This window comes from Canis aureus, chromosome 1 (genome assembly GCF_053574225.1).
Source record: "Canis aureus isolate CA01 chromosome 1, VMU_Caureus_v.1.0, whole genome shotgun sequence".
Lineage (NCBI taxonomy): Eukaryota > Metazoa > Chordata > Mammalia > Carnivora > Canidae > Canis > Canis aureus.
Window position 1 is genome coordinate 14,462,844 of NC_135611.1, and position 27,393 is coordinate 14,490,236.

Sequence of the window (27,393 nt, forward strand, 5' to 3'; positions counted from 1 at the left end):
ACTGGAAGAGCCTACTTTTTGTTATTAATTGCATGGCTAGTCACTAACAGTAATACTTTGTACCAGAATTCGTTAACCCAAAGATATTTGTATCTATGGACACTAGACATCAAGAAATGGCTGTGTCACAAATCTTGCCATTAAAGTGAAAATTATGAAATAAAAATAACACATATTAAGACAAAATAGAGAAGAAAAGTTATTGGACCTTTATTCCTAATTTCTACCAAGAAAAACAGAATCTAGTTTGCTCTTTCTAGGGTTATGATCTAATAATTGTTTTTCCCAAAGTTATGTTTGAGGAAAACCAAGAATTATTTGTGGGGAAGGTAGATATGTTGGTCAACAGACAGAAGCTGAAGATTCTGAAAGAACTGAGATTACTGAGGTGAACCAATCATACTATTGGCTAAGTTTTCAAACACTGCTTATTTAGAAGCATCCCCTAAGCACTGCTCATCGTGGCTGTGGAAAGCCTGGCTGACAAAGTCTCACTCTACTCTCCACTGCATGAAGAAAGTCTGTAATTCCAGGATACCACATAAGGTAAAAGATCCTAGAAATTAGGTTTCAAAACAAAGCCTTCTAGGAGTTCATAATAACAAGCTAAATTATTTAAAAACTGCTTATCTGATTTGAGATTCTCTCACTTGATCTGTAATACTTACCGTGCAGGAAGTTCACATATTTGATTATGGCCAATATCCAAAACTTCTAGCTTTCGGCTTTCACATACCCACTCAGGCACGTTTTCTAAGCAGTTCCTAAATATAAGAATATACAGTTTTTTCTCTGATTGGAATTTGGCCTGAAGTATGGTTTGAAACTCAGAATAATTACATAAAATGAATAAAACTTCAAACAAAATACCAAAGTATCGTGAATATTAATCAAAAGGATATGTATATTCACTTTAATCTAGAAGCAAGATGAAGTGTGACAAGGAATAGGAAAGAAAGAAAAAGTAGAAAAGGACACAGTTACATCATCTCTAAAGTCTTAAAAAAAAAAAAAAAAAAAAGAAAAGGTCTGGTTCCCAGAATTGCTATCCTAAGAAATCTATAAATCCATGCAAGCTTAGCAAGAGGATATCTTATATTGGAAAAAACAAACAAGCATACACATTCTTCTAATTAAGTTAAAAGGCATAAAATAGTTTTATTTTCCAATTCACACTTTTACCCTTAACATTAAAATATTTCTCAACTCCAGCAGGTATCATGAAAGGACTGCCACAGATCACAGATCACAGTAAAAGGAAAGAAATGGCACCAGTGAAATGGTACACTGACCTGTAAGGTCCAGAATTATTATTTGAAAACATTAACTTAGACATGAGATGGCAATTACAATTACCAGAAAGAAGTGAACTAAACTAATGCTGACTTTATCATTAAATGAACTCAACACTTCTTAGACAAATCTACTACAATGAGTTATCCCCCTAGTCAAGGATGATTAGCCTTTTTCTTTTTTTTTTTTTTTATATATGTTAAAAGACCAGGCATGAAAAATGTAAAATGGTATATATACTGTGAGCACAATTCTTCAAAAAAGAGATGAACCATTCCGTGAAAATATGATGCTTGGGACAGGACTTTGGTCCTTTTTTTTTTCCTCCTTTCACTTTGATAAGTGAAAGGAGGAAAAAAAACCCATTGTGATGTTAAATTGGGGGCATTACATGTGATTTAAAAACCATTTTCTTTAATTTTGCTAGTGTACTAACTTTTCAATTAAAATATAGAAAAGCCAGCATTATTTTTTTAGCATCTGTACAGGTACACAGGGTTCTGGCTTTGAAGTTCTGAAGATTGACACCCTCAATTATTTTATTTTATAGTGGTTAACCCCTAAAACATCTTCATAAGATAGGAGAGTAGAAGTCCCTCTCCCTATAAACAACCTTGATATATAGCAATACAACTCTTCTCAGTCATAAAAATAACCTGAAACTTTGAACTTGAGGACCTAGTAAACACCATATGATGGGTGACAGCTCAGTTCCTGCAGGTAACATAAATACATCAGAGGAGGAGGGTGAAGAGCTATGTCAGAGGTGTCAGGTTTTCTAAGAGAAAGCCCTATTGCTGGGGAGGCGACTGAGCAGAGTAAGTTATCTACAATGAAGATCCTGGATATTAGAGTTATAAAGAAAGATGGATAGTATTTAAGTGACAATTCAGGGAAAACAAGACAGGGTTTCCAATTCAGTCTCATTCAGGGGTTTCAGTGGGAACCATTTGCCAATTACATGCTCTAAATAAAAGAATAGATTTACTCTATAGCTGACTCTCTGAAATAAATCTGTTCAAGCTATTTCTATATCCCCATGTATGTAAACCCCATTCCAATACTTTTGTTAAAGGTTGAAGATAGCATTCCAGACTGTTTAAAAATAATAATCAGATAATATCTGACTTCAAGTTTATTAAACAAAACTGTTAGACATGAATTTAGTAGGAAATTAATGAAGCAGTATTCATAAAGTATTTTATAATTAAATTTCTGAAAAATTGTAATTTTAATACTTCTGACACTTTCTTACATAATTCTGATTGAGAATATTATTTTGAAAATCACCAGGTTTGTATATTTTTATGACTAAAGGCAAATTCTGCACCTGACCAATTACATGCCAGTTGTATCAGATTTTGCATATGGAAATGAGTTAACACTTGTTATGCTGAGTGGGCCACATTCCCTCATGTACTATGGTTGTTCAGAAAATTTTGGATATCTCCTTTGGAGTTATGTTAAAAGTTTCAATTTTTGAGTGTTAAGGTTATTAAAATCTAATTTATAAATATAAATACATGCTTTAGGCCTTCAGGAATTAAACATGACACACTGCTGTAGTGAATTGTATAAAAGGTGAGATGGTTAGTCTATTTGCAGATAAGCCAAGCAAAGTGAGAAGGCTGGACAGAAATCCTACTTTGGTAGGGTTGGTTGCTACTTTCTAAGGGTTCTTAGCAAGAAGATGCAGGTGCAAAATAACAGAGAAAAGGAAAAAAAAAATCAAAGAGAGCACAATATTTAAAAAATGAAATTAACATCATTTCAAAGACTGAAGATATGGTTAATATAATTAAAGAACTTCTAGACCTTCCAGCCATATGATACTCAACTCACTAATCCTTCAGGCCCAAACATGGTGGCCAAATTGGTGACCACATGGACATAATATCTTGTTTCTTCTATTTTGAACTCTAGCACACAAATGTAGTATTTTAATTGATAGATATTTATATATATTTTTCAAAGGATAAGTAAAAACTATTGAATTTAATTTGTAATATTTACTGTCAAAATATATTTTAAAATTTTTAGGCATAAGCTCAGACAGGATGATCTAAATAACTTTCAAGCAGACTCTAGAGTGCTCTAGGACTTGGCTTCTTACCGTGAAACATCCATGTAGGACAGATAATTTGGAACTGGGTAAACATCCAGTTGAACAAGTTCTAGGAGGCAGGGAAAAAAACACAAAGACATTATTACCATTCAAGTCACACAGAGACTCTTTTTGTATGTAGAACATCCTCACTGTGCTTTATTCACAATTGTTTAGGTTAGGAAGTACAATACATCCATTTGTTAAACTGGGAAACTACAGGAAAGTACAGAGAACCTCCAATTTAATCACAAGATCTTATTTAGAGATCAAAATAAATCACTCATTCTACTTTCCTACCTTTTCCCAATCCTGTGGCTCTCCTTGTTATGCATGGTAAATGTTATCTGGAAGATAAACTGTATGAACACAGTTTTCTACATCTGGAATTCCTTCCATAAAACCAAATGCATCTGGCTTTTGCCTTTTTTGCTCTACCGAAACCATGTTCTTGAGGGTCACAAAGGACTTCGTCTACCGAAATCTGAAAACCCTTCCTCAAAGCTGTCTGATAAAGGATACAACCATCCACACAGGGCTTTGTTTCTCAGAGTAGTTTCTAGATGCCCTTCTGCTTCTCCACACATTCACTCTGTGATTCACAAGTTCAGCATCCATCTGGTTGCCTATCCTGGTGCCAGCTCTGAGGATTTTCTAAGTTGACTTGGTACCAGCGCTTTTCTCTTTCCCAGTTACCTTACTTCCACGGTTGCAGGTACCACTTTGGAACAGACGAGCCTCAAATCAACATCTGTAGTCCTGACTGCAAGTTCCCATGTGCTCCCATGAAAACCATTACAATGACGGGGATGAGCAGGGAGGCAAGGACTCCATTCTTCTCCATAAATGAACCCTGTACACTACTCACTTCTGTCACATGTCCCTCCACTTAAGAATCTCCACGGGGTCTCTCTAAGCTTACCGCACTAGCTTCAAACCTTCAGCATCTGACTCCAAGCCACACATCCTATCATCTTATAACTACCTCTTCTCATTTTCCAGCGCGCACCTCTGAGTTCAGAATTCCCTGACTTCTCCCATCTGCCAAACAGACTACATTCAGATTCTTTCCCCTTCAACACCCACTTTGTGCCTCCTGGCTATCAAAATCCTATAACTCTCAGGTACCTGAAGCTATCGGACATTTGTCTTGTTTCTCCTGTGAGATGATAATAGTCATTCCAAAAAAAAAAAAAGAAAGAAAAAAATCCCCTTTAAATCATGCACTACATTCTGCATAGAACAAGTATTTGATAAACAACTGTTCAACTTGTAGTACTAAGTACTTGCTTTCACTCAGTTTTCTGATTGCAGGGAATCGAAATCTTCACTTTAGCAAACATAGGTACCTAGGATCTTTTCTTTTTTAGAACTGTCAGGATTTTCAGATGCTGTGGAAAAGATCTCATTAAATGAGCAAGACTCTTGATTTGTGGTGTCCCTGTGGGTATAGAATTCAGATCTCTCTTAAGATTAGTTCCTTTGTTTGAGGAGCATGAAATTTGAGGCCCTGAATAGAGTCCAAAATGGACCTTCCTTTCATTTTCACTCTCCCATATTAAATCATGGTTCCAGACTTACTATCTTAACAGAGGTAGTCCACAAAATAGTTTATTCAGGCCCTTTAAGCAGAGTAGCCAAATCAAAAGTGGGAGTAACATCCCTAAACATCATGAGAAAAATAGGTTGGGAACTACAAAATCTTCCGTTTTGGTTCCTTTAAATACCATACCAGCATTCTTCTTTTATGATTTTTACCTCAGCAAAACCTGACACTTATTTTATTAAATGAGCAAAGTAAAATCAGAGTGAGGTAGAGATGACGGCGCTGAGTCAATTCTTAAAACCAGAAGAGAAACTTTGATGTGGTCTACATTACATACCATTAGAAGCAGCATAGAGCGCTTTTAGGAAATAGCCACAGATGTTTAATGTCACCAGCTGATTCCTTTCACAGTGTAGAACTTCAATGTTATTGAAAATCATGGCATCTAGATCACCAAGCTTATTGTCACGCAGATCAAGCTGAGTGACATGCTGGAGAAAGTCCACTTCATCTGCTATTAGCTTCCTAATTACGTTCAGTCTTGAGGAGAAAGGACACAAACAGAGACTATAATTAACTGCAGTGCTATAAATAAATAACCACACCCTAATAGGCCGAGGTAAGGAGATGGGATGCCAGTCTCACTATATTATAATCCTCCATTATTTCTTTAATCTCTGCATCTGGACTTCCTTAACTGGCCAGATTCCTTGGTTATTTTTAGCTACAATTCCATGAAGGTCTTAATCTTGACAGTATATTCTCAAACACGATTTGGACCACTTAGGCTAGAAGACAAGCACATATGTTGATTTTACCTTAATTCATTTCAAGAGGAAAAATCATTTATTAATCAAATAATCATTTGATTTTATTTATTTTCAAAGAATTAATCATTTATTTTCAAAAAATTTGGTGGAAAACAACACAAAAAATAAAACCTAGAACAACCTGTTAGGCATGTTACAACTATACTAAATATTTAAGGAAGGAGAAAGGATTAGTGAGCAGGGAGATGAGCAGTTCATATAGGATAGAATTTAACAGAGACCTTGGGAACGGGGGTAATGAATGGGAGCCACACATGTACCAGACATAAGAATGCACACATCTGGATTTCTGGCTGGCGTAGGACCAAGGACTGATTATCAAAACTATCTCCATTATTAAAATATTGCCGGAGGGGTGTTTGGGTGGCTCAGTTGATTAACTATCCCACTCTTGATCTCAGCTCAGGTCTTGATCTCAGGGTTGTGAGTTCAAGGCCCAAGCTGGGCATGGAACCTACTTAAAAAAAATACATGTATTTATAAATTTATATATATATAAAATATTGCTTGAAAGAGCAAAGCACAGAAAATACTGAAATTTGGTATCTAGGATTCACTGAGAAATTACTAAACAAAGGACAGCAATGGGATCAACAAATCTAGGACAGAGCTAGGCACAGGAGACAGCTGGCAGAACTTAGACCACAAGAACTAGTTAACTAACAGACTGAAGTTGCTATGAGTGGGTTGCCAAGAAGATACGTAAGTAGTAATGGGGACTAGGAATCAATAGAATGAAGACATACTTCAAAAGGGAGAAAAATAGATGAAAATCTCAATTCCTAGTTTGCTAGGCTATCCCCAACTCCTTTACAAACAGTAAGAACCCTACAAAGCCAACAAAGTGCTGAGATAATGCACTTGGTTAGAAGAATTAATATGAGGGCTGGAGCTTAGGAAAAAGCTAAAGGTTCTAAGTTGTGAATTTCTGCCCTTTGAAAAAATAAAATAATGGTAACTGAAAATAAGAAAGTAATGATAACTGAATTATTAAGAGCAATATGATAAAGTCACTGAAACACAAAGATGAGTGACAGATAGCAAAGAGTTAAAATTTGTCAATCTGTAAACACAGCATATGGGCTCTTCAAATGTCCCCAAGATGATTGTTTTTTTGCTTCTTCTCTTTTTTTATTCCAGGTTGTAAGATTTAAAAACTGGCCACAACCCAGTAATTTGCCTACTTCCAAATGCTCCCTAGATTACTAGAATATGTACACAGAATTTTTTTTTTTTAATTTCACTTTAGGGATGCCTGGGTGGTTTAGCTGGTTAAATGTCTGATTCTTGGTTTCAGCTCAGGTCATGATCTCAGGCTTATAATCTCAGGACCATGAGGTTGAGCCCCACCTTGGGCTCTATCTATGCTCAGTGCAGAACCTGCTTGAGATTTTATCTCTCCCTCTGTACCTCCCTCCCCCACCCAGCTGGAGGGCACGTGCTCTCTTTTTAAAATAAATAAACTAAATCTTAAAAAAATAATAAAAATCTCTTTTTGAACATAACATACTATATAGTAATTGAAAAACTGTCCTGTGATTTTCCTACTTTACACTGTAAGTAACTTTCATAATGTGGCATTATCATCTTCATTGGAATGGCTCCCTCCTGTAATTTCACTGTATTCACACTAAAATAATTAAAGGGTTCGTTTAATGAGGAGACAAAAGAAAAAAATCTATAATGAGAGGGAACTGTTCAGTTTAAATTGCCAAGTCTTTTTTTTTTTTTTTAAATGCTGATTCTGACTTAGTAGATCTGGGGTGGGGCCTCAGAGTCTGCATTTCTTTATTTTTATTTTTAAAGATTTCACTTATTTATTCATGAGAGACACAGCGAAAGAGGCAGAGACACAAGTAGAGGGAGAAACAGGCTCCGTGCAAGGAGCCCGATGTGGGACTTGATCCCAGAACTCCAGGATCACGCCCTGAGCCAAAGGCAGATGCTCAACCATTGAGCCACCCAGGCATCCCAAAAATTGCCAAGTCTTATCAGGATTCAAATATCAAAAGTTTTCAGGCTCAAGCAATAACATAACTATTTAGGATGAACTTTCAAAGAGGCAAAATGTGATTAAAATTTCCTTCCCATAATCTCCAGTTAACATAGACATTTTATTTATTTCATAAATACTGAGATTTGCTGTGTGTAGCGTACACAGGCAGTATGAAAGAGCATGATATTCTAGTTCCAATTTGCTCATCATATCTAGTATGATCTTGAACAAGTCACCTAGTATCTCTGGTTAAGCCTAATTCTAATCTGTAAAATGGGATAACACTGTCCTTGTCCTCCAAGGCAGTGGAGAAAGTCAAATGAAGGAGGTGCCCATAGTATGCAAACAATGAAAGATATAGTGATGATGAGGATGATGACCTGGCTTTGTGTCAATAAGAGTGAATAAAACAAGGTGTTTCTCAACAGATTTTAATGCATTAGTGAGGGAAAATCACAAATGCTTTAAAATATAAAGACTACAAGTAGGGTAGCCCCGATGGCTCAGTAGTTGAGCATCTGCCTTTGGCTCAGGGCATGACCCCGTAGTCCCAAGATCAAGTCCCATGTCAGGCTCCCTGCAGGGAGTCTGCTTCTCCCTCTACCTGTGTCTCTGCCTCTTTCTCTCTCTCTCTGTCTCTCATGAATTTAAAAAAAAAAACAAAAAAAAAAACAAAAAAAACTACAAGTATGTGACAAGTGCCATAATGATGTATAAAATACAGAGAATGGTCAAAAAGCTGCAATGGAGGGAGCACCTCATTGAATCCCCAGAGTAGGTAGAATTAATAGATGTAAGTAGGCAAAGAAAGCAGTGCATGATTTAGGGCAGAATGGTCTCTGGACTGAAGATGAGCACAGGGAGCAAGCCACACACAAGTGCAGGAGAGCAGAGCTTGCGAGAGGCTGCAAGGGGGCTGGCTTTGTCAGTCAAAGTACCAATGATGTGCTAACACTGGGCAACAAGGATGAAGGAGGACAGTGTTGCTTGGTTATCTGTGGTGAATGAGCTCTGTTCTAGACTTCTAATCTACCATGGACTGATGTGTAGTCATACTGCACGTGACCCACAGGCGGCTCCCTGTGTGAGTTCATCAACAACTAAACTAGTCTATTCCTGGTACAACGAGATGAGTTGCCTTAAATGAGTCTATTTACATATTGTGGCAATGTCAAATCACCACGTGTTTCTAAAACGTTAAGTCTCAATTTCTACACATATTTCATTGTGGAAAAGTAACCAGCACAGGTTAGAGGACCACACTTGGAGTAGCTCTGAGTTAGAGTCTCAGCCCCAAGGGACTCACAGACTAGTAGGTTGAAACCAGATAAGAAGAGCTTAAATATCTCCAGCTAAAGAATTGAGGGCTCTGGGCCTTCTGAGACTGCTCCAGAGGCTACACAATGGAAAGAGATGGCTCAGCTAGGAGACAACAGTAGCAGGGAGAAGGAAAAGGAAGGGACAAAGAGAAAAACCTTGTGAAAGAAGAACTGATAGACTCTGGTGGTTGACTATAGACAGGGTCCAAAGTTTCATGCTTACAGAACCATTGAAGTGGTGCTGCAATCAGTAAAATAGGAATCCAAGGGAAAGAACTAGTTGATAGAGAAAGAAATTGAACTGTTTCAGGGGTGTGTGGGTAAGTGTGCCAGTGTGGGGGAACCAAGGTAAAACTATGCAGCAGACAGCTCAAGTGGAGTTAGTCCCAAGAAGAGAAATAAGGGTTAGACAGGGGAATAATCAACGTGAAGATGGAAAATAAATAACAATTCCTGAGAGCACAAGCAACCACTGAGGCAGAAAACAGTGATCAGGGAGAGAGATGTTGGTAACATCCAGTTTGCACCAAGAGAAAAGAGGAATTATTAATGATGCCACAGAAGACACAGTATCAGACTCAAAGAAAGTTGATATGAGGAGAAAGATTAAAAGAAAAATGATAAATGATCACTTTTCATCTGATGTTACATTTACATCTGAAGGAGTAAAAAACCCAATAAAATTAGCCCTTTGCAGAAACTAAGTGAAAGTCCCCTTAAGTCCCCTCACTAGGGATGCCTGGGGGACTCAGTGGTTGAGCATCTGCCTTCAGCTCAGAATGTGATCCTGGGGTCCTGGGATCGAGTCCCACATCAGGCTCCCCACAGGGAGCCTGCTTCTCCCTCTGCCTATGTCTCTGCCTCTCTATTTCTCACGAATAAATAAACAAAATCTTTAAAAAAAAAAAAAAGTCCCCTACTAGCCTCAATTTAATTCTACTAGGCAATTCTACTAGGGCAGAATTACAAGCAAATCAGACCAAGATCTTCCCCTTCTCATCTCAGTGGCCTGGAGGGAAGCAGTAAGCTAGGCGTAGTCATTCAAGATGTAGAGTGTCTCACGGCTACTGTGGTCTTTAAATGTCCTGCAACTGACCTCATCTAAAAAGATCCAATTAGAACTAGAAATCTGGGTGGCTCCATTTAAAAGGCCTTAAATTCTTTAATATGAAAGTTTTCTAAATCCAAGTGACTCAGAGACAAATAATGTTAACAATTTAGAAAGAAAGTTCAGTGCCCTCTCCTGTGACATTCCACAAAGTTCTTGAAGTCAGATAAAGTACTACCATTTGTATTCCTTGAATTAGGAATTCTTGGTCTGCAAATTGCTAACCAACATTTCCCCAGATGCAACAGGCATGATTTCTTTAGTCTGAGGAAAGGGAAAGGCACGTAATTTTTAAAAAATATTTTATTTGTTTAGAGAGGGGGGAGGGGAGAAAGAGAGAGCATATGAGCCAGAAGGAGAGGCAGAGGGAGAGGGAGAAGCAGGCTCTGACACAGGGCTCGATCTCAGGACCCTGATGTGACCTGCGCCGGAAGGCAGACGCTTAACCCACTGAGCCATCCAGGAGCCCCAAGGAAAGCAATTATTTGAGGGACTGGAATAAATGTGTTTCCAAAGCTAGACCATATAAATAAGGAAGAAAAGGAGCAAAAGACGATGCTTCTTTATATTGACAGAAGTCAAGAGGCCTCAGTGAGGGTCTAGCGTTACCAACGGAGAGGAAAGTGGGTAGTAAGGAAAAGAAAGAATCATCTTTGACAAATGGGAGGAGTAAAGAGGCTAAGAATGATATCTGAGCAGGTTCCATAAATAGAAAATAATTCCCAATGAAGTAATAAGAATGATACATAACACACTGGGAGTATGAGGCATTGAACTCATATCTTTCCCAAAGTCTATGAATTAGGTTGTGTTATTAACTATAATTTAGAGATGAGAACATAGTTGCACAGAGACATTAAATTTCTTGCCCAAGATTTAACATCATTAGTATGCGGTCATCAACCCCTCGTTAATGGAGGAATTAGTTTGGTTGAAAAAGTATCAAATTGGGCAAATTGTTATGAAGGTCTAAGCCTGATATGTTGCTTTGTAGGAACTCAGTCCCATGACAGTCTCTTGTTTTCCCCCAAAAAACAGATACTTAGAATAGCTTCCTCCTCCTATACTGATTCTTTGTAGATTAGAAACTAAAATTGAACCTCACATACTAAGGGATTATCATGGCACATCTTTAATGTAGCAAGGACCATGCTAGCAGTTTTCAGTAGAAGTTTATTTATTTAGCATGATCAGGAATAAAAATGCAGGTTCCTTGCTCTTATGAGGGGTGAGAGTGGAGGTTCTAGCCAAACTTGGGCCTAACAGGAGGTTATGCATTTTATATTTTTGTAAAGAACAGTAAACTAAGGGCAGAGCCACCTGGATAGAAAAATAGGAAATTAAATAAGTTAAATAATTCAATTAGTACATTGTATTACATTAGGGAAGTGAAGGAAGGAAAAAAAATTTAAGAAAGAAGAAATGCTCAATGATGTTAACTGTCTCAAGCCACAGAAAAGGAGGACAAAGAGAAAAAATACCCACTTTGCTCTCAATGATAGTTTTTCATTCACATAAATTGCAACTAACCAGCTTGCTCGCCTTGCAGCAGAATGTCACCAAAAGGGCTGTAACCTACTCCTAAATATAAGCCAACCACTTACATGAGATCTGTTTCTTAAAAATAGTTACCTTAGATCCACATGTTTAATGTGAGGCATTTTTCTTAAAGCTTCTAGCCTCAGGGTCTCCATACAGTTTCCAGACATACAAAGTTTATCCACAGCAGTCAATTTCTCCAAAATCTCTGGAATGTCAGTGAATTCATTGAAAGAAAGACCAAGATAACTAAGCTGATGCATGTTCTCCAACTCAGGAGGAAGCGCCTGGAGAAAGTTTCCATCCAGCAAAAATGTCTGTAAGCTAGTAAAGGAAACATAAGAATTATAAAGAGAACGTGTAAGTTCTACGTGTTTATTATCAACATGCAAGTTCCATAAGTATAAATCACATCATTAGGAAAAGAAAATGAACTATCTTTTGCAAAATGCATAAGGAGAGTACCTGAAGCAATAATACACCACAGAGAAAAGATCAGAGATAAGCATCTTAATCTTTTACTGAAAACCAAAATTATGACCCATTTTCCCAACTTGGATAGGCATAATTGGGAACAACATGAACTAACTACAGTGTGAATCAGCCCCAATTCCCATCTTTCATTGTTATTTTAAATATTAAAGTCTTAGAATTCAACATAACTCAGAAAATGAGAAAGTAAGCATGTCATCCCATGGGGAGACGCTCCTCTGTGGGGATATTCCAATTTTAAACAAGGATATTTCAGTTTTTTACAAGATTCTAAAGAATATAAAAGCTAATAAACTAACTCTACAGAAGAGCCCAATCTCTTGCTTTGGGGCCAAGTCTTACATGACCGACATAACAAGTTAATCATTTGCTGTGACCCCAGTGCAGCTTCCCGGGGGTAGGGGGGTGGGGGGGAAGAGGCATTCTGAGGGATACTATGCAGTGGAGTTTAAAGTATGTACTTGTGCATAACTCCGACGGCTGCTGGGACTGCTCGAAGAGCATTGCAGGACACGTTCAGCTCGGTCAAGGTTGGAATATTGCAGACGGCTAACGGAAATTCTCCTAAATGATTATTGGAAAGATTAAGACTCTTCAACTTGGTGAACCTGTTACAATAAAGCAAAAGACAAGAAAAGACAAATGTCATAGATGCATAATGTCACATTATTTTAGCATAGCGTTCGAGATAATCTAACCCAATTCAATTGAGGAGGGAATGAGCCCACAGAGGTTAAGTGTGCAGCCGAGCTGGAATGCACCTCTTCAGACTCTGAGGCCAGTGTTTTACATAAAATAAAAAACATTATAATTAAAAACAAACAAACCTGTCAGTCTAGAATAAGACTCTGTTGGAGTAAGGTTTTTTAGCTTTACCTGGGCCAGCTTCATTAACATACCACTAATTGATAACACAGAGAGGGAAGGAGAAAACAGGCAGGTCTAGCTCTTCCGGAATTTCTGTGTTATCCCACACTATTCACAAATCTTTCTGCTTTCACTTCTCCCCAAATATTAACCTGAGATAAAAACTTAATTTATCAGAAGTACACACTCTCTCAGGAACCAAGTTTTATAGTTTCAAATTTGAGAACCAATTATTATCATTGTTTAATCTCAACCCAACAGTTGATCCTGTTAACCACACCCCCTTTCTGGAGAAGCTCTTCTTCGTTTCACTTGCACTATCTTTTCCTCCCCAGCCCTCTTCCAATACTCTCCAATTCTTTCCTCCTAGGTCCTTTCTTTTTTCTTCCTCATCTCTTCTTCCCCACCCCAGGGTCACACAATTCTCACAATCCTGTGCTTGACCAGTTTCTTTCCTCTCTCTACCTTGCCTTCCTTGGAAATCATTTTGCTGCTCTGTGAACAACTCTCAACTGACCACACACCGTCTCCTGCTCCTGGGCTACCCTACAGCATCTTCAGTGCGAAATTCAACCTATGTCTTTCTCCCAGACCAGCACTTCCTCCTATTCTATTTTTGTGAATGGCTCTTTCATTTCCTCATTTGTCCAAGAGATTAAAGAAGTCATCTTTAAAGTTTTATTTCTTCTCAGTCCGTCCACTACTGACCTCTACCCTTTCTTTTTGAGATGAGAATCAGATTAGTTATTGCATTATGCTAATTATTTTTAAAACTGCCCAAGTCTCTATATTGGGCAGTATGCATAATGCCTAGAACAGACATGCATATCTTAAACATAACTCCAATTCAATTCAATCAGCATTTAAGGAAATTGTCCTGTGACCCATCTGTTGAATTTTATAATAAAAAATGCTAAGCTTTACTTTTTTATTTTTTAAGACTTAATTTCTCTATTTGAGAGAGAGAGAGAGCACACGAGCACACAAGTGAGAGGAGGAGAAGGGAGGATGGGACAAGCAGACTCCTCGCTAAGGAGGCCAAAGCAGGGCTGATCTCACCACCCTGAGATCATGACCTGAGCCGAAATCAAGAGTCAGATGCTACTGAACTATCCAAGCACCCCTAAGTTTTGTTTTAAATAGTGACATAAAGTTTATTCTACACAGAAAGATGACAATGGGCCTATTTGACATGTTAAAAGTGACACATTTGATTTTTCTTTTATAATAGCAATTTTCTTGAATGGCAAAGTATAGACAGAATAATATTTTAAATTAAAAAAAAAAAAAACTTAAGAATTACTACTAAACCTGAATAATCATTTGAAATTTTATACTTTACAATGTGATTCATTAGGCCTTCTTAAAACAAAGAATGCTTATCTTTTATTCTGACTAAATCATCATGATTTATTCATTACATGAGACAGAATTACAGATTCTGTTATTCCTAGTTCAGAGGTTCTCAAAACCTGGCTAGAAGACCCTGGAAGAGGTCCCTCAGACCCTTTCAAGAGAATCCCTCAGGTCAAAACTACTTTCATAACAATATTAAGATGCCATTTGCCTTCTCCATTCTTCTTTTCTCTCAAGTGTCCAGTGGAGATTTCCACATGGTACAGGTGTGATAGCATACCTGACTGGTTGCAGAAACAGGAGAAATCCAACTATCTTCTATTAAGACAGACATGGAAAGATTTGCAAAAATACAAAACGATGACACTTTTCTACATATTTAGTTTTCTAAAGTAGTCACTTTTTTTCTTTTTTTTTTTTAATAAATTGATTTTTTATTGGTGTTCAATTTACCAACATACAGAATAACACCCAGTGTTCATCCCGTCAAGTGCCCCCCTCAGTGCCCGTCACCCATTCACCCCCACCCCCCACCCTCCTCCCCTTCCACCACCCCTTGAAGATTTTATTTATTTATTAATCACACACACACACACACACAGAGGCAGAGACACAGGCAGAGGGAGAAGCAGGCTCCATGCAGGGAGCCCGACATGGGACTTGACCCTGGGTCTCCAGGATCAGGCCCTGGGCCGAAGGCAGCGCTAAACCGCTGAGCCACCTGGGCTGCCCTAAAATAGTTACTTTTCATAAAAAATGTGTAGGTTAATAAGAATGGGTTTATTATTTTTCTAAACGAACATATATTAAAATACTTCTCAGGTTTAGGTTTTTAATGTAAATATCAATAGATTTAATCCACATAAATAGAAACTGCTTAAGGTCTTCAATTTTTTTAGAGTAAAGGAGTTTAACATACAGTTGCCAGATAAAATACAGAAGATAAACAACAGGTTTTTTTTTTTTTTTTAAGTGTAAAGTATGTCCCAAATATTGCATGGGACATACTTATACTTAAAAAAAAGAAAGAAAGAAAGAAAAGAAAGAAAGAAAGAAAGAAAGAAAGAAAGAAAGAAAGAAAGAAAGAAAGAAAGAATTGTTTTTTCTGAAATTCAAATTTAACTGGGTGCTTTTTCTCCCTTCTAAATCTGCCAACTCTATCCTGAAATAGATGAAACTGCTGTTCTAGTCCAAACAAAAACAGTATCCTACTTTCTAGATATGATTCCTCATTTGGTAGAAGTGGCCACAGTTTAAAAATACGCACACAATTAAACTGAACTTAGAAAAAAGTTCCTCTAGGAAGGAAAAAGACCTTCCCTAAAGACATTATCCAACAAGAGTGGAGATGATACGATTACACCTCCAGGACTTAACTCAAGACAGCAAATGAGAGCACTGGCTTTTGGAAAAGTATTTGTCAATAACATGGTGGGTGGGGAGGAGGGGCAGGGAGTATCTTCAATTTTGCAAACAAATTTACTATAACCACACCAAAGGAAAGCAGTATTAAGTTGAATGAGTAAAAAGAAAGTTGAAGAAATGAACAGAAATAAAAACAAGTAAACTCCAAAGCCTATGTATATATATTTGGATTTTAAAATGGCCACAGGCTCTAAATATAAAGAAATGCAATTATTCTTTATATCAATTCAATTATACAAAAACACTACCAGACCTTACAATAAAGTGAACTGTCTTCAGTTCCAGGGGTCAAGCATCCCCACGCAGAACAGGAGTCTGGTAAGAGAGCAACAGCCCTCGATGACTATAGAACACCGGAAGTGGGGCTAGCCCAAACTGAGATGCTCTCTAAGTATAAATATACACTGGATTTCAAATACTTTACACAGAAAAGAACATAAACTCAATGTTTTTTAGAACAGATAGCAATTTTGATATACTGCATTAAATAAGATATATTGTTAAAATTAATTTCAACTGTTTCTCCTTACTTTCCCTAATGTGGCTACTGTTAAATTTAAAATTCACGTATATGGCTCACATTATGTTTTCATGGACAAGCATTTTCTCCATACTAAGGATATGCAGAGTTCCAGACTTCTTTACCCAAATGACACCCAACCTTATTTTCAGGGCTTCCGTGGGCCTCTTCCCTGGGCCCATCTTCTTCACCTAGAGGCCCTAGGCACGGACAGAACTTGGGACAGTGTGTCCACAGACCTACAGTGAGGGATGGAGCTAGAGACACAAAGAAAAGACATTTGGGCCCCTGGGCCAGATTTCCCAATGCTGCCAGAACCAGTGTGAGATCCTGAGAGGGGTCTGAAAATTCTAAACTTGATACTACGCTTGCAAGTTATTAAATCTGTTAAGGTAGGAGGAGAGGACATATTTTATTTAACAGTTTATTAGCTTGATTACAACTTAAATATTTAGATATATGGTATGGGGCCTCCATTTATACTCTTGCCCTAGACCTATACATCTAAGTATCTTAAAATTTTTTCCTTCCTTCTCATCATATTCCCTACATCCCTTGTATTCCTCCCTGTGCAGCCCATCCTCCAAGTTCTTCCCAGAAAAGAACACAGTGTTCAGCAGACTTGTTTAGCAAACAAAGCATGGATTGTTTCTGAGAACTCAAGTTCTTGGTCTGAACACATTAAAATTCATTTGTTTTGGAAACTCTAACCCTTACTCTTCTTAGAGTTCCACTTTTTCTTTACAGATGTGGAAAGCAGTCCGATTACAGGCAACAGGCATCTGCCAATTCAAAAATCCCTTCAAAGGTAAGAGGGAAGGTCTACCTAGAATCTACTTATCTCAGGTCTTAAAATGGGGAAGAGATACCAGAGGCAATGTTTAAAAGAGAGATAAGAAATCAAAATGGGGAGTGGATGACCTTTCCTCCTTTTACCTTCACTCAAAAAGAATGCAGAGGAGGGAACAAGGTGACAACATAGTGTTAGGGAAGAAAAGACTGGAAATCTCTATGTCTCCTATAAAATAAGACTTTGAGCTCTGTCATGCTAAAAGGTGAGCCCCATAAACTATGAAACATGCACAGACTCAGATTCCAAAATAAAACTGGTTCCATTTCCTCCTTTGGAAAAATACATATTTGGTGAAATATCTTAAATAATTTTAAACTACTATCACAGTTCCTTTTTCTTTCTTTACTATTACAGTTCTTAAACCCTAAAATTAAGTCCTTAAAATGAAGTTACATTGTATTTGTTCAGATTACAAATATTTCCTGATAGCTGTTCAATGTAGGTATATAGAACAGAACAGATAAAATTTCATATTAATAAAAATTACTAATGATGATTGTAACAATGATAGTGGTTGGTTTAGCAGTTAATAAGGAATGACTCTTCTTGATGTTCTAGAACTAAAAGGGTAAACTCTGTAATTTATTTTTAAAAAACATCTGTTATATGTATATACCTGTATATACATACACACAGTGCCAAGGCTAAAAAAGTTAACTGAAGTAGATATATATTCTTCATTTCTCAGTTATCTAAAGTGAGAATAAAGGGGCCTCTGAAGTCATTTTCTCTCATTTCCCAAGCTCACAGATAAAGAAAGTAGGCTCAGAGAAATTGTGTAAACATCGCATACAACCTGAAAATACCGCCTTTCAACAGCAGTACTACTTCTCATCTCTCCTGCTCTTATTACATCTTATTAGAGACTTTAATATAAATAGATATCAATTACTAACAATTCTAAGTCACAGGTCAAAGAGTAGCCTCAGAGCAGAGTATGGAAAGCACTCTTTTTTAGCCTCACTTCCCCCGACAGAGAGTAGCACGCTGTAGGCAATGGAGGACGATGAATATTTTGAACACCACGTGCAATTCCATTTAAACCAATTCAGGCACTACCCAGGGTTCACAAACTATCCAACAACCTGCAAAGTCTGACTTCACACTGTAGAGCAAGCAATCTGCTTTAAGGAAAGAACTATAATTTGTGTCCATTTGTTCTATAATACAGCTCAAAGCAGGGGGTAAGAAATCAAGTTAACATTTATCCAGAGTCTTTATTAATTCTTAAAGCAAAGTTATGGGTGCAGTATTACAATATTACATTTAGCCAATGGCAATGGGCATTTATGGGCTTCTAGAACTTGGGTCTCGCTTAACAAAGTTCCAAGGTACACTTTTGTTTTTTAATACTAAGCGTCACATAAAAGTGCAATCAGGGGCACCTGAATGGCTCAATGGGTTAAGCCTCCAACTCTTGACTTAGGCTCAGGTTATGATCTCAGGGTTGTGGGACAGAGCCTGGTATCAGGCTCCACATGAGCATTAAGCCTGTGTCCCCTTTCCCTCCCCGACTTGTGCACTCTCTCCTTTTCTAAAATAAATAAATAAATCTTAAAAGTACAATCAACTAAATACTTGATAATCTACAGAGGCAACTCTAATTGTGTTCACAAAGAAAAACTGAAGTCCTTTCCAAATTAGCTATCCTAAGGACCATATAACAAAGTATGGTATTGCTTGCAGAAGGCAGGGGCCTTGAAATGATGGAAAGTCACAAGTGGAAAGATGGTAGAGTGGAGCTGACACTACCACTGCTTTGCCAAATTGATGATAATGCTTTCATTTTCATTTCCTTCTATATTTACACTATAAAATCAAAAGTATAGTAACAACGATCCTGTATCTAGACATAACACATGCTGTGCTGTGGAGGGGTTTGATATATTAATGTTCTTAATTTTTCCTTTCTTTCCCCCACTTCATACCATCACTAATGAACAACAAAGTAGAAATAGCACCTATGTTGAAACTGTTCCTGAGATAATGGAGCAATCACTAGTTTTTGTCGCTGCCCTTGCCTAGTTTCTGTCTTCATCCAGACAGAGTATGACATACTAGAGTCTACACCCAGCTTGAAATGGATTGTTTTCTTCAGTCACTAAATTTACCACCTATAATCTTCCAAGTTACTCCCACTACAAAAAGGAAGGGTACTTAGTTTCTTAAATTAACCTGAAAGGTTAAAATGCATCACATTTATGCATCCCATTTCCCTATCTCTATTAGACAGGTATATAGGTCTTTAAACAGATCAACTGCAGCTCTATCAGCTTATTTCATTCTGGCCTCCGAAAAGCCACTTGGGAGCAAGTGCTCCTTAGAGAATGAAGTGGAGCCATGTTTTCCAAGGGCAGCAAAGAAAAAGCCAATGTTCCTGATATCAAAGTTGAGAAAAATAAACAAATACAAATGCTGATTTTCATATGCTTTCCCTTCTTGGGCTTGTTTTGTCACGATCATAGACACTCTCAATCTTTCTCCTTTCTCAGTTTGTATCCATTCAATCCACACTCAAAACTCAATGGACAAAGTTCTTTATGGATATTTAGGAAGCAAAACCAAATAAATAGTATGATGACTATTCAGAGACATAATAATTAGCTTTAGATCCACCTAAATCTTTAGTAATTTTCCTTTTAGGAACTGAGGATAGATTAGAAAACTTTGACTGTAAAAATAACAGTATGGTGGAAGCACTTTTGTTTTTAAACATATTCCCAATGTGATTAAATGGGAGTCACATGTTACGTACATGAAGAGGAAACCATGCTTGTTTTACTCAATGATTCTAACAGAGAGAAATCAATATTATTTTCTGGAGTTATTATTCACTACAAGTGGGTCAATTAGAAAAAGATTCCCTGGTGACTGGATTTCCGTTTCATAGTAACAGTCTATATTTCACTTGTTTTTTCCCTGTGGGGGAACACGCTAATACACTTTGGAAATTATTAGGCTCCGATATTAAGTAATGAAGGACCTACTCGAGGGCTGGAGTTGTAAGTCTAGCTCTGGGCTTAGTCTCCTGCTTTCCATTAATTATGAGAAGCAGCTCTCTAATGGCTCAGAGTGGCTGGACTATTTAGTGGAGAGCTGCCAGACTGTCAGTGCTTGGGAATACTCACAATATTAGCTTTTAAGAGGATTGCTTTTATTTGATTACCAAAATAATACATGCTCATTTTAACAAGTCAAACTATAGAAGCATATAAAGATCACATTAATAGTCTCTCCTACTTCCTTCCAAACCCCATCCCCCTGAGTTAAACAGCGTCAAGTCTAGTATACAGACTTCGAAACCTTCTCCTCCTTATAAAACACATATGTGCATAAATAGGAGATAGCCTCCCTCCCCCATGTTTTAAATGGGATTATATCACTCACATTTTTTTCTATAACTTGTTTTCTCATCTACTATAAACAAATCATCTTTCTGAGACAGTAGGTAAAAGTTTCACTCTTTTGATAGCTGCATAATACACAGAGCACAAAGGTACCACAATTGATCCCATCCCTTCACTGACTGACATTAGGAGTACTCCCAGTCTTGTTTTGTTTTGCTATAAGGAATAATTCAACATATCCATCTGTGCATCAATGCTTTCATTTTGCAGTATTTATGGGTGCCCAATGATTTACCCATAATTTTGAAATCCAACAGGCTCTAAAAAAGTGAAAAAATTTTCACTGATTCATGTGGTGACCAAAGCAGACCTGAACTGATGTATTAATGTGAATTTATTCTCTTTAGATATATAAACGTGTCTGCTTATGGAGTCCCAAAGCACGCTAGAGGTGTTACAGAATATATAATATATGTGCTATTTATCTTTAGTAATCTGAAACTCTCTGAAATCTGAAGCACAAATGGCCTAAAGAGTTTTGGGTAAGGGATTGTGAACCTGTATTTCTAAAAGTGTAACTGATGGGTCTAAAAATACGTATAATTTAAATTTTAATATGTACTGCAAAATTACCAAAATGTTGTAGAAATTCAAACTCCCAATTCCTTTCCATGCTCCCTTTGCTAGCATTTAATGTGAGCATTCTTTCCAATATGGCTAATCTGATGGGCAAAAAGTGGTATCTTTTTGTGAAGTTCATCTTCTTCAAAATACATATTCATATCTTTTGCCCATTTTTCTATTGGGTTATTTGTCTTTAGCTTATCAATTTGTAGGACAGCTCCCTGAATATTAACTGCCACACTCAGTGTCATATGCTGCATATGTGTCACATGATACTCCCAGCCTTCTGTTCATTTTCCTCCACTCCGTTAATGACTTCAGCACACATACTATTTTTAATTTTTATTTGCTCAAATTTGGCAATCTTTTCCTTTATGGAGTCTATATTTTTCACCTTGCTTGGGAAGGTCCTCTTATTCACATCCCAAAAGATGGCACAAAAGATGGCACTATATTTCCTAGTATTTATGTATTCCATTTTGTACATTCAGATCTTTATTGCACCTGGCATTTATTTCTTACATGTGTTGTTTGGTAGAAATCTACTTTTTTTTTTTTTTTTTGGTCTAGTAGTTAATTATGCCAACACCATTTTTTAAATTAATCACCATTTTCAATATTCATTCAATTTCATACACTAGGGGAAGAGTGAAAAAGAAAAAATAGCCTACTACTGTTCAAACAAAATAAAGAGAAAAGCATAGGTAAAAACAAGTTACGTTTACTTTTTGTTTCTATTTCTTTTTTTCCAAGAGAATTTATAAAATCAAATGCCTTGCTTTTTTGTTCTTCCCAAGAGCCCACCTTGTAGCTTGGAGCCCATAAGATGCTTCAATTAAACAATTCATCTGACAGAGTAACTTGTCCCTTTTATCTGTAGAAGGATACATCTTAGAAAGAGTATCAAAGTACTTTTTAAAAAATGTGTATTAAATGTACTTTCTCTTGAGAAGGATTAGTTAAATCAGTGAGTGAAAGAGATGTCAGTTAGCAACTTAATTTATCCTCCTTGCACTTTAAATTCTGATTCCTCTAGCGTGAACTTTGTCCTACAGCCTTGTTTTAATATATTTGCCCTAATCCAGGTATTATGACATAGGGCAACCAGAGCTATAGTATTTATGTAAGAGAACAAAACAATTTGCAAAAGACTTCAAAGGCTGTCTTTCCTGGATAAAGAAGGAAAGAAAGAATATTTTTTGCCCTATGTTCCTTTCGGACTTGTCTGTAGCTGCAGTGGCATAAGACACATTTAAGTTACTGGGCCTACCTCAGGATTGCTAGGAACATCTACTCTTCAGAAGTCATGACTCAGCTCCTTTTAGCTTTCACACCCTCAAACTCTGATGCCCTGGGATTGAACTCTCTCATTGGTGACTTCTCGGCTTCTTGGTGCAATGATTTTTTTTTCCTGTTGTCCCTTCAGGACAAAGTCCACCAGCCTCGGAGCCAGTGAACACCTGCCAGGGTCTTCTGGTAGTTTCAGCACGCGTACAAATGTACAAATGCTAATATGGCACACAACCAGCTTCTCAATGCTTGAGCCAAAATAAACAGAAACCATTCTATCTTAATCCTAATCACCATTAATGACTCTCAGTACAAGCAAAACAGGCATATCACCTTTTCCTATAACTAGAAAACAAAAATAAATGCATGCATATCTTGGATAAAACTATATTTGAGAAAAATTTGCTTAAGAATTGCCACAGAATAAGTATAGCAAAGCTACAATTCACAGACATAATTTTTGCAAAATAATAATCAAGGAAATCGAGAACACTCATATTGGCAACGATTACAATGGACATATTGCTGGGATGCAAATTAAAGCATTCCCTAAAGAGAGACATTTCTATTTTAATCCTCTTTTAAAATAATTCAAATAGGAGGCACTTATTGGCACTTACTTTGTGCCAGACCTAGGCTAAGTTAACCCTATGTAGCCAGTAAGAGAGCTCCTACCCACGGGGAGGTGGGGGTAGGGAGACGAAAGGGGCAGGCTCCCATGAATCAAGGAAGTATATTTTATAGAAAACCATTCCAAATCATAAGACGGTAATCATGTGGAAAGAGCAGTCACTAGATCTACAGTAATCTACAGTAACTCTGCACTAAGTAAATTCATCAAAACAATGAGTCACAAGCAGCATAAATCTGTCATTTTCTGATTTTTTTATAAATTGGCAATATAATGATTAAGAAGACAAACAAGAGGTATGTTACTATGTTACAGCTAAACATATCTTTCCTATGAAATGGTTTCTTTATTCATTTTATCCATGACTATCTGTTCTCATTTTTTTACTAAGAGATCTGCCCAGAACCAATTCAATTACAACATCATTCAAGAGATGTTTAATATTAACCACCGTACTAGTAGGACAAAGAACAAAAATGTAAAAAATATTTCTGCAAAAAGCAGAAAACAGATCGCTATTTCCATTCCTCTTCTCAAAGGGGAAAAAAAGAGAAGATTTATAAAGTATACTTGGATAAACTCCCAGTTGAGTCATATATGGATATATAAAAATGAAAACCAGATAACATCTCTATCAAAGATACCAGATTACCAAAGGAGAAAGTGAACATAAGCTAAGGTCAAAAAGAATAATTATATCATGAAAATGTGCTTAGACAGGAGTAGCTCAAGCTCACATCACAAATAAACCAAGTATATCTGGTTAATAGAAAAAAATCCAATACCCAAAGTTTACTAGGTATGATAAAACTCTGAACTATCCATTCACTAAACTTTGTCTCAGTTCTTATTATGCACAAAGGTGTGTGAAGCATACAAATGTGAACTACATACAGTTCTCACCCTCCAGGAACTTAAAAATAGTTTGAGAGCAAAGCTGCTATAATACAAAGCACAAGGTGAAAACTCACTGGAAAACAAAAACAAAAACAGTAAGTACTTACAGAAGAGAAAATTCACTTTGGCCAAGGGACACAAACAAGAGTTTAATGGGGAGATGGGGATTGAAAGAACGTTCAAATTTGGAGAACAGGATGACCTGACCGTTTCTCAAATCTAGCATATGCTGTTAAAAATGCATTTTCCTGGGTCTCGTCAGCAGAGGTTCTGACTCTGCAAGGATGGCAGGGAAAGAAGGTATCTCCGTTCCCTGTAAATACCTCCATGTGATCCTGAGGTAAGTATTTCATAAATCACATTTTGAGAAACACTGATTTGGAAGGCAAAAAATACAGGGTATACTTAGGAAACACTGAGCAAATGACTGCGTTAAGCAGTAAGAACTGTGGTCTTAAAGGGCACATAAAGTACAGAGTGCCTTGAATTCCAGATGAAGATGCTGCTACTTACCTATGAAAAATCTGAATAAGGGAGTGAAATCATCTCTGCAAGGATGCATGGCTTTGTATGTATCATGCAAGTCACAGAACACCTCTGCTTTCCTTGTTGTGCTTCCATTCTAAACACACACACATTCTACTGCTCTTTGTGGGGTGAAAGATGCATTCTGACAGAAATCTTACAATTGGAAAAAAGAAAACGATTTGGAAAGTCAGACTTGCCCTAAGGTTCTCTTGTTAATTACATTTCCCAAACACATCACCAGGGAGGGATGGGTGTGCCCTCCTTGAGAGAAGCCACTGTGAAATATCCTGCCAGCAATGGCACCATCATCCTACCCCCCCACCTCCCCACACTCCCCCACCTCCCCACTTCTCCCACCCCGTGGGAAATGACAGCAGGTGTGTGACTCCTCCCATTCACAGCTCTGTTACTATGGAGAGCATGGTGAGCGACATCAGTATTACAGGCACTCTAAGGCATAACAACTCTCATGGATCGTTTGTGTTCCAAAGTGACGCATGTATGTGGTCAGAAGGAGCTCAGGAGTGAGCTGTGGCTGTCTGACCTGAGGCAGAGGAGAGAGGGAGAAGGGGGCATTACTGAGTTTCCCTCAGCATTCTCCCATTGGCAACCAAGGGTTTTTTGGCTTTTTTTTTTTTTTCTTTTTTTCAGAAGTCATCAGGAACAACAGTAATTGTGCTCCCAAGTCGTGACAACACTTCATCATCAAAAACCACAAAATAAGCATCATTGGTGGGCCTCTCCCTACATGCTTATCACTGTGTCCAAGAACTATATGCAGAGTGAAAAGTTGGTCACCACTCAGAATAACAAATACCTACAAATACTGTGTTCAACTTTAACCGCTTGCAGTTAAGTTAAAGCTTGCAGAGTATAGCAAAGAGCTCAACTAGAACAAATGGAAGAATGGAATTGGCCAGAATATAATCGCCTCACTGGAATGAAGCCAAGGCTTCTGAAGATCCCTCCTTTCTTTTTATTTAAGTGGGAAAAAAGGTTAAACATCTTAAAGGATCCCAAGAAGTCAACAGGGCAGACTGTAATTTAATACAGTCTGGCTGATAAAGAAATCTTTTGTTTCTTTCTGAGCTCCCTCCTTTACATGCACCATGTGAGGGAAGAGGAAAATTGGCTATTATTTTCAGAAATGAGGTCGAGAGCCCACAACAAGGGGAAGACCAAAGGCTACACAATCTCAGCGCCCCAAGCACTATGGAAAGGTTTTCCTTTGATCAGGGAGGAAAATGGGAATTGTGTGAAATGGAAAGCTTCCCAAGAGGATCAAAATTCCATCTGAAAAGCAAAGCTGTATCATAAAGGAACTTCCAGTGTTGGGAAGAGTTAACAGAAAGAAGGGCATTAGACCTAGTCTATGAAATTCCTTACACACTTGGCAAGACTCACCAAACCCCAGTAGTGGAAATTCCATCCCAAGGTTATTCATCCCTGAGCAGCACTTGCACTAAGTGTTCTTTAATACATTGGCCATATCCTTTCTGCAGCAGTTAGCTCTTGTTCACTTGTAGTATTTTTTTATATGGCAGAGCATCTTCAAAGAAGCTGAAATTGGGCTAAGTACTGCAGTTCTGTCTGGCAAATGAGCTGCAAAAACATTTTAGCATGCTGCTCCTGATTCTACTGTTAATGAATCATCACTATTCCCATTAAAAGGGAGTTTTCAGAAATTACTGATAAAAACATTAATATTAAAATCTCTCTTTAAAAACCTGGAAACGAACTTTTGGTATGGGTAAGTAATTAACATGAATAACTTGGTAGCTCTGGAATGCCAAGATCCCCAAAAGAACAGAGTAGGAAATAAGGTCATTTGTTTTCCATTCCATGGAGATTAAAAATGTAGAATATTGAGCTTTCTTTCTAAGAAGAAGGTATTTGATAAATTCCTAGCATAATTATGAGTTTCTCAATGCTCATTTCTTCATAGCTTTCATTCTATTCCACCCACACACTTGCACACCCAACTTAACTTCATTCCTTCTCCTCACTGTTCTCCCATTTGAACATCCCTCTTCTTTTCAGCTAAAACACATTTTGCTTCTAAACAGGTATCAGGGATCCCTGGGTGGCGCAGCGGTTTGGCGCCTGCCTTTGGCCCAGGGCGCGATCCTGGAGACCCGGGATCGAATCCCACGTCAGGCTCCCGGTGCATGGAGCCTGCTTCTCCCTCTGCCTGTGTCTCTGCCTCTCTCTCTCTCTCTCTCTGTGACTATCATAAATAAAAAAAAATAAAAAAATAAAATAAAATAAAATAAAATAAACAGGTATCAAATCACTTCTTTCCTCCAAGTCTTTAACTCACGCTGTCTTTGACCTAGAGGTAACTGTAATCTTTACCTTATTTTAGGCTACATTATACCCATTTTATACCATAGTCTATAAGATACAATTATACACTAACTCCTCAGTTCCTTGAAATTGATCTCCAGGTGCCATACAATGTAACATGATTGATCTACAATCATTCTAAAGGACTACTGTCGGCTTAAAATAGTCACCTCAAGCACTAAACATACCAAATGGTGCCAATGTTTAAAGCATTTTTTGGATGTTCTTTTCTGAAAGTTTTAGGATCACATTCCTTTTGATTATCCTTGGTGGTGGGAAAACTAACAATTCAATCCAACAAATATTTATTAAGGGGCTTGCCATGTATTACATCCTGTGGCTAAATATAAGGGAGAAGCAGAGAGTGAAGACAAAGATAAGGAAACTCCATGTCTGATCTCAAGGAGTTCATGTAGATGGCGATTTTTGAAGTTTTCAATTGTTTATTATAAAAGGTATACTTGGTAAATGCATCAAGTACA

The 27,393-nt window shown here is 37.5% G+C and overlaps 1 protein-coding gene and 1 long non-coding RNA gene across 2 annotated transcripts in view; one reads left to right on the plus strand and one right to left on the minus strand.

Annotated features, from left to right (window-relative positions):
* The window catches only part of PHLPP1 (PH domain and leucine rich repeat protein phosphatase 1), a 206,754-nt gene that overhangs the window by 43,033 nt on the left and 136,328 nt on the right, over window positions 1-27,393 (minus strand). Inside the window, exons 5-9 of the mRNA XM_077891039.1 lie at window positions 12,689-12,835; window positions 11,829-12,059; window positions 5,281-5,483; window positions 3,407-3,467; window positions 669-764 (exon numbers count right to left, since the gene is read on the minus strand). Coding sequence (XP_077747165.1) covers window positions 669-764; window positions 3,407-3,467; window positions 5,281-5,483; window positions 11,829-12,059; window positions 12,689-12,835 — 738 coding nt within the window. The remainder of the gene's footprint in view (window positions 1-668; window positions 765-3,406; window positions 3,468-5,280; window positions 5,484-11,828; window positions 12,060-12,688; window positions 12,836-27,393) is intronic.
* On the plus strand, window positions 17,097-26,299 carry LOC144324591 (uncharacterized). Its single transcript, XR_013390064.1, has 2 exons — window positions 17,097-17,203; window positions 25,217-26,299. It is a non-coding gene; the product is annotated as an uncharacterized LOC144324591 (long non-coding RNA).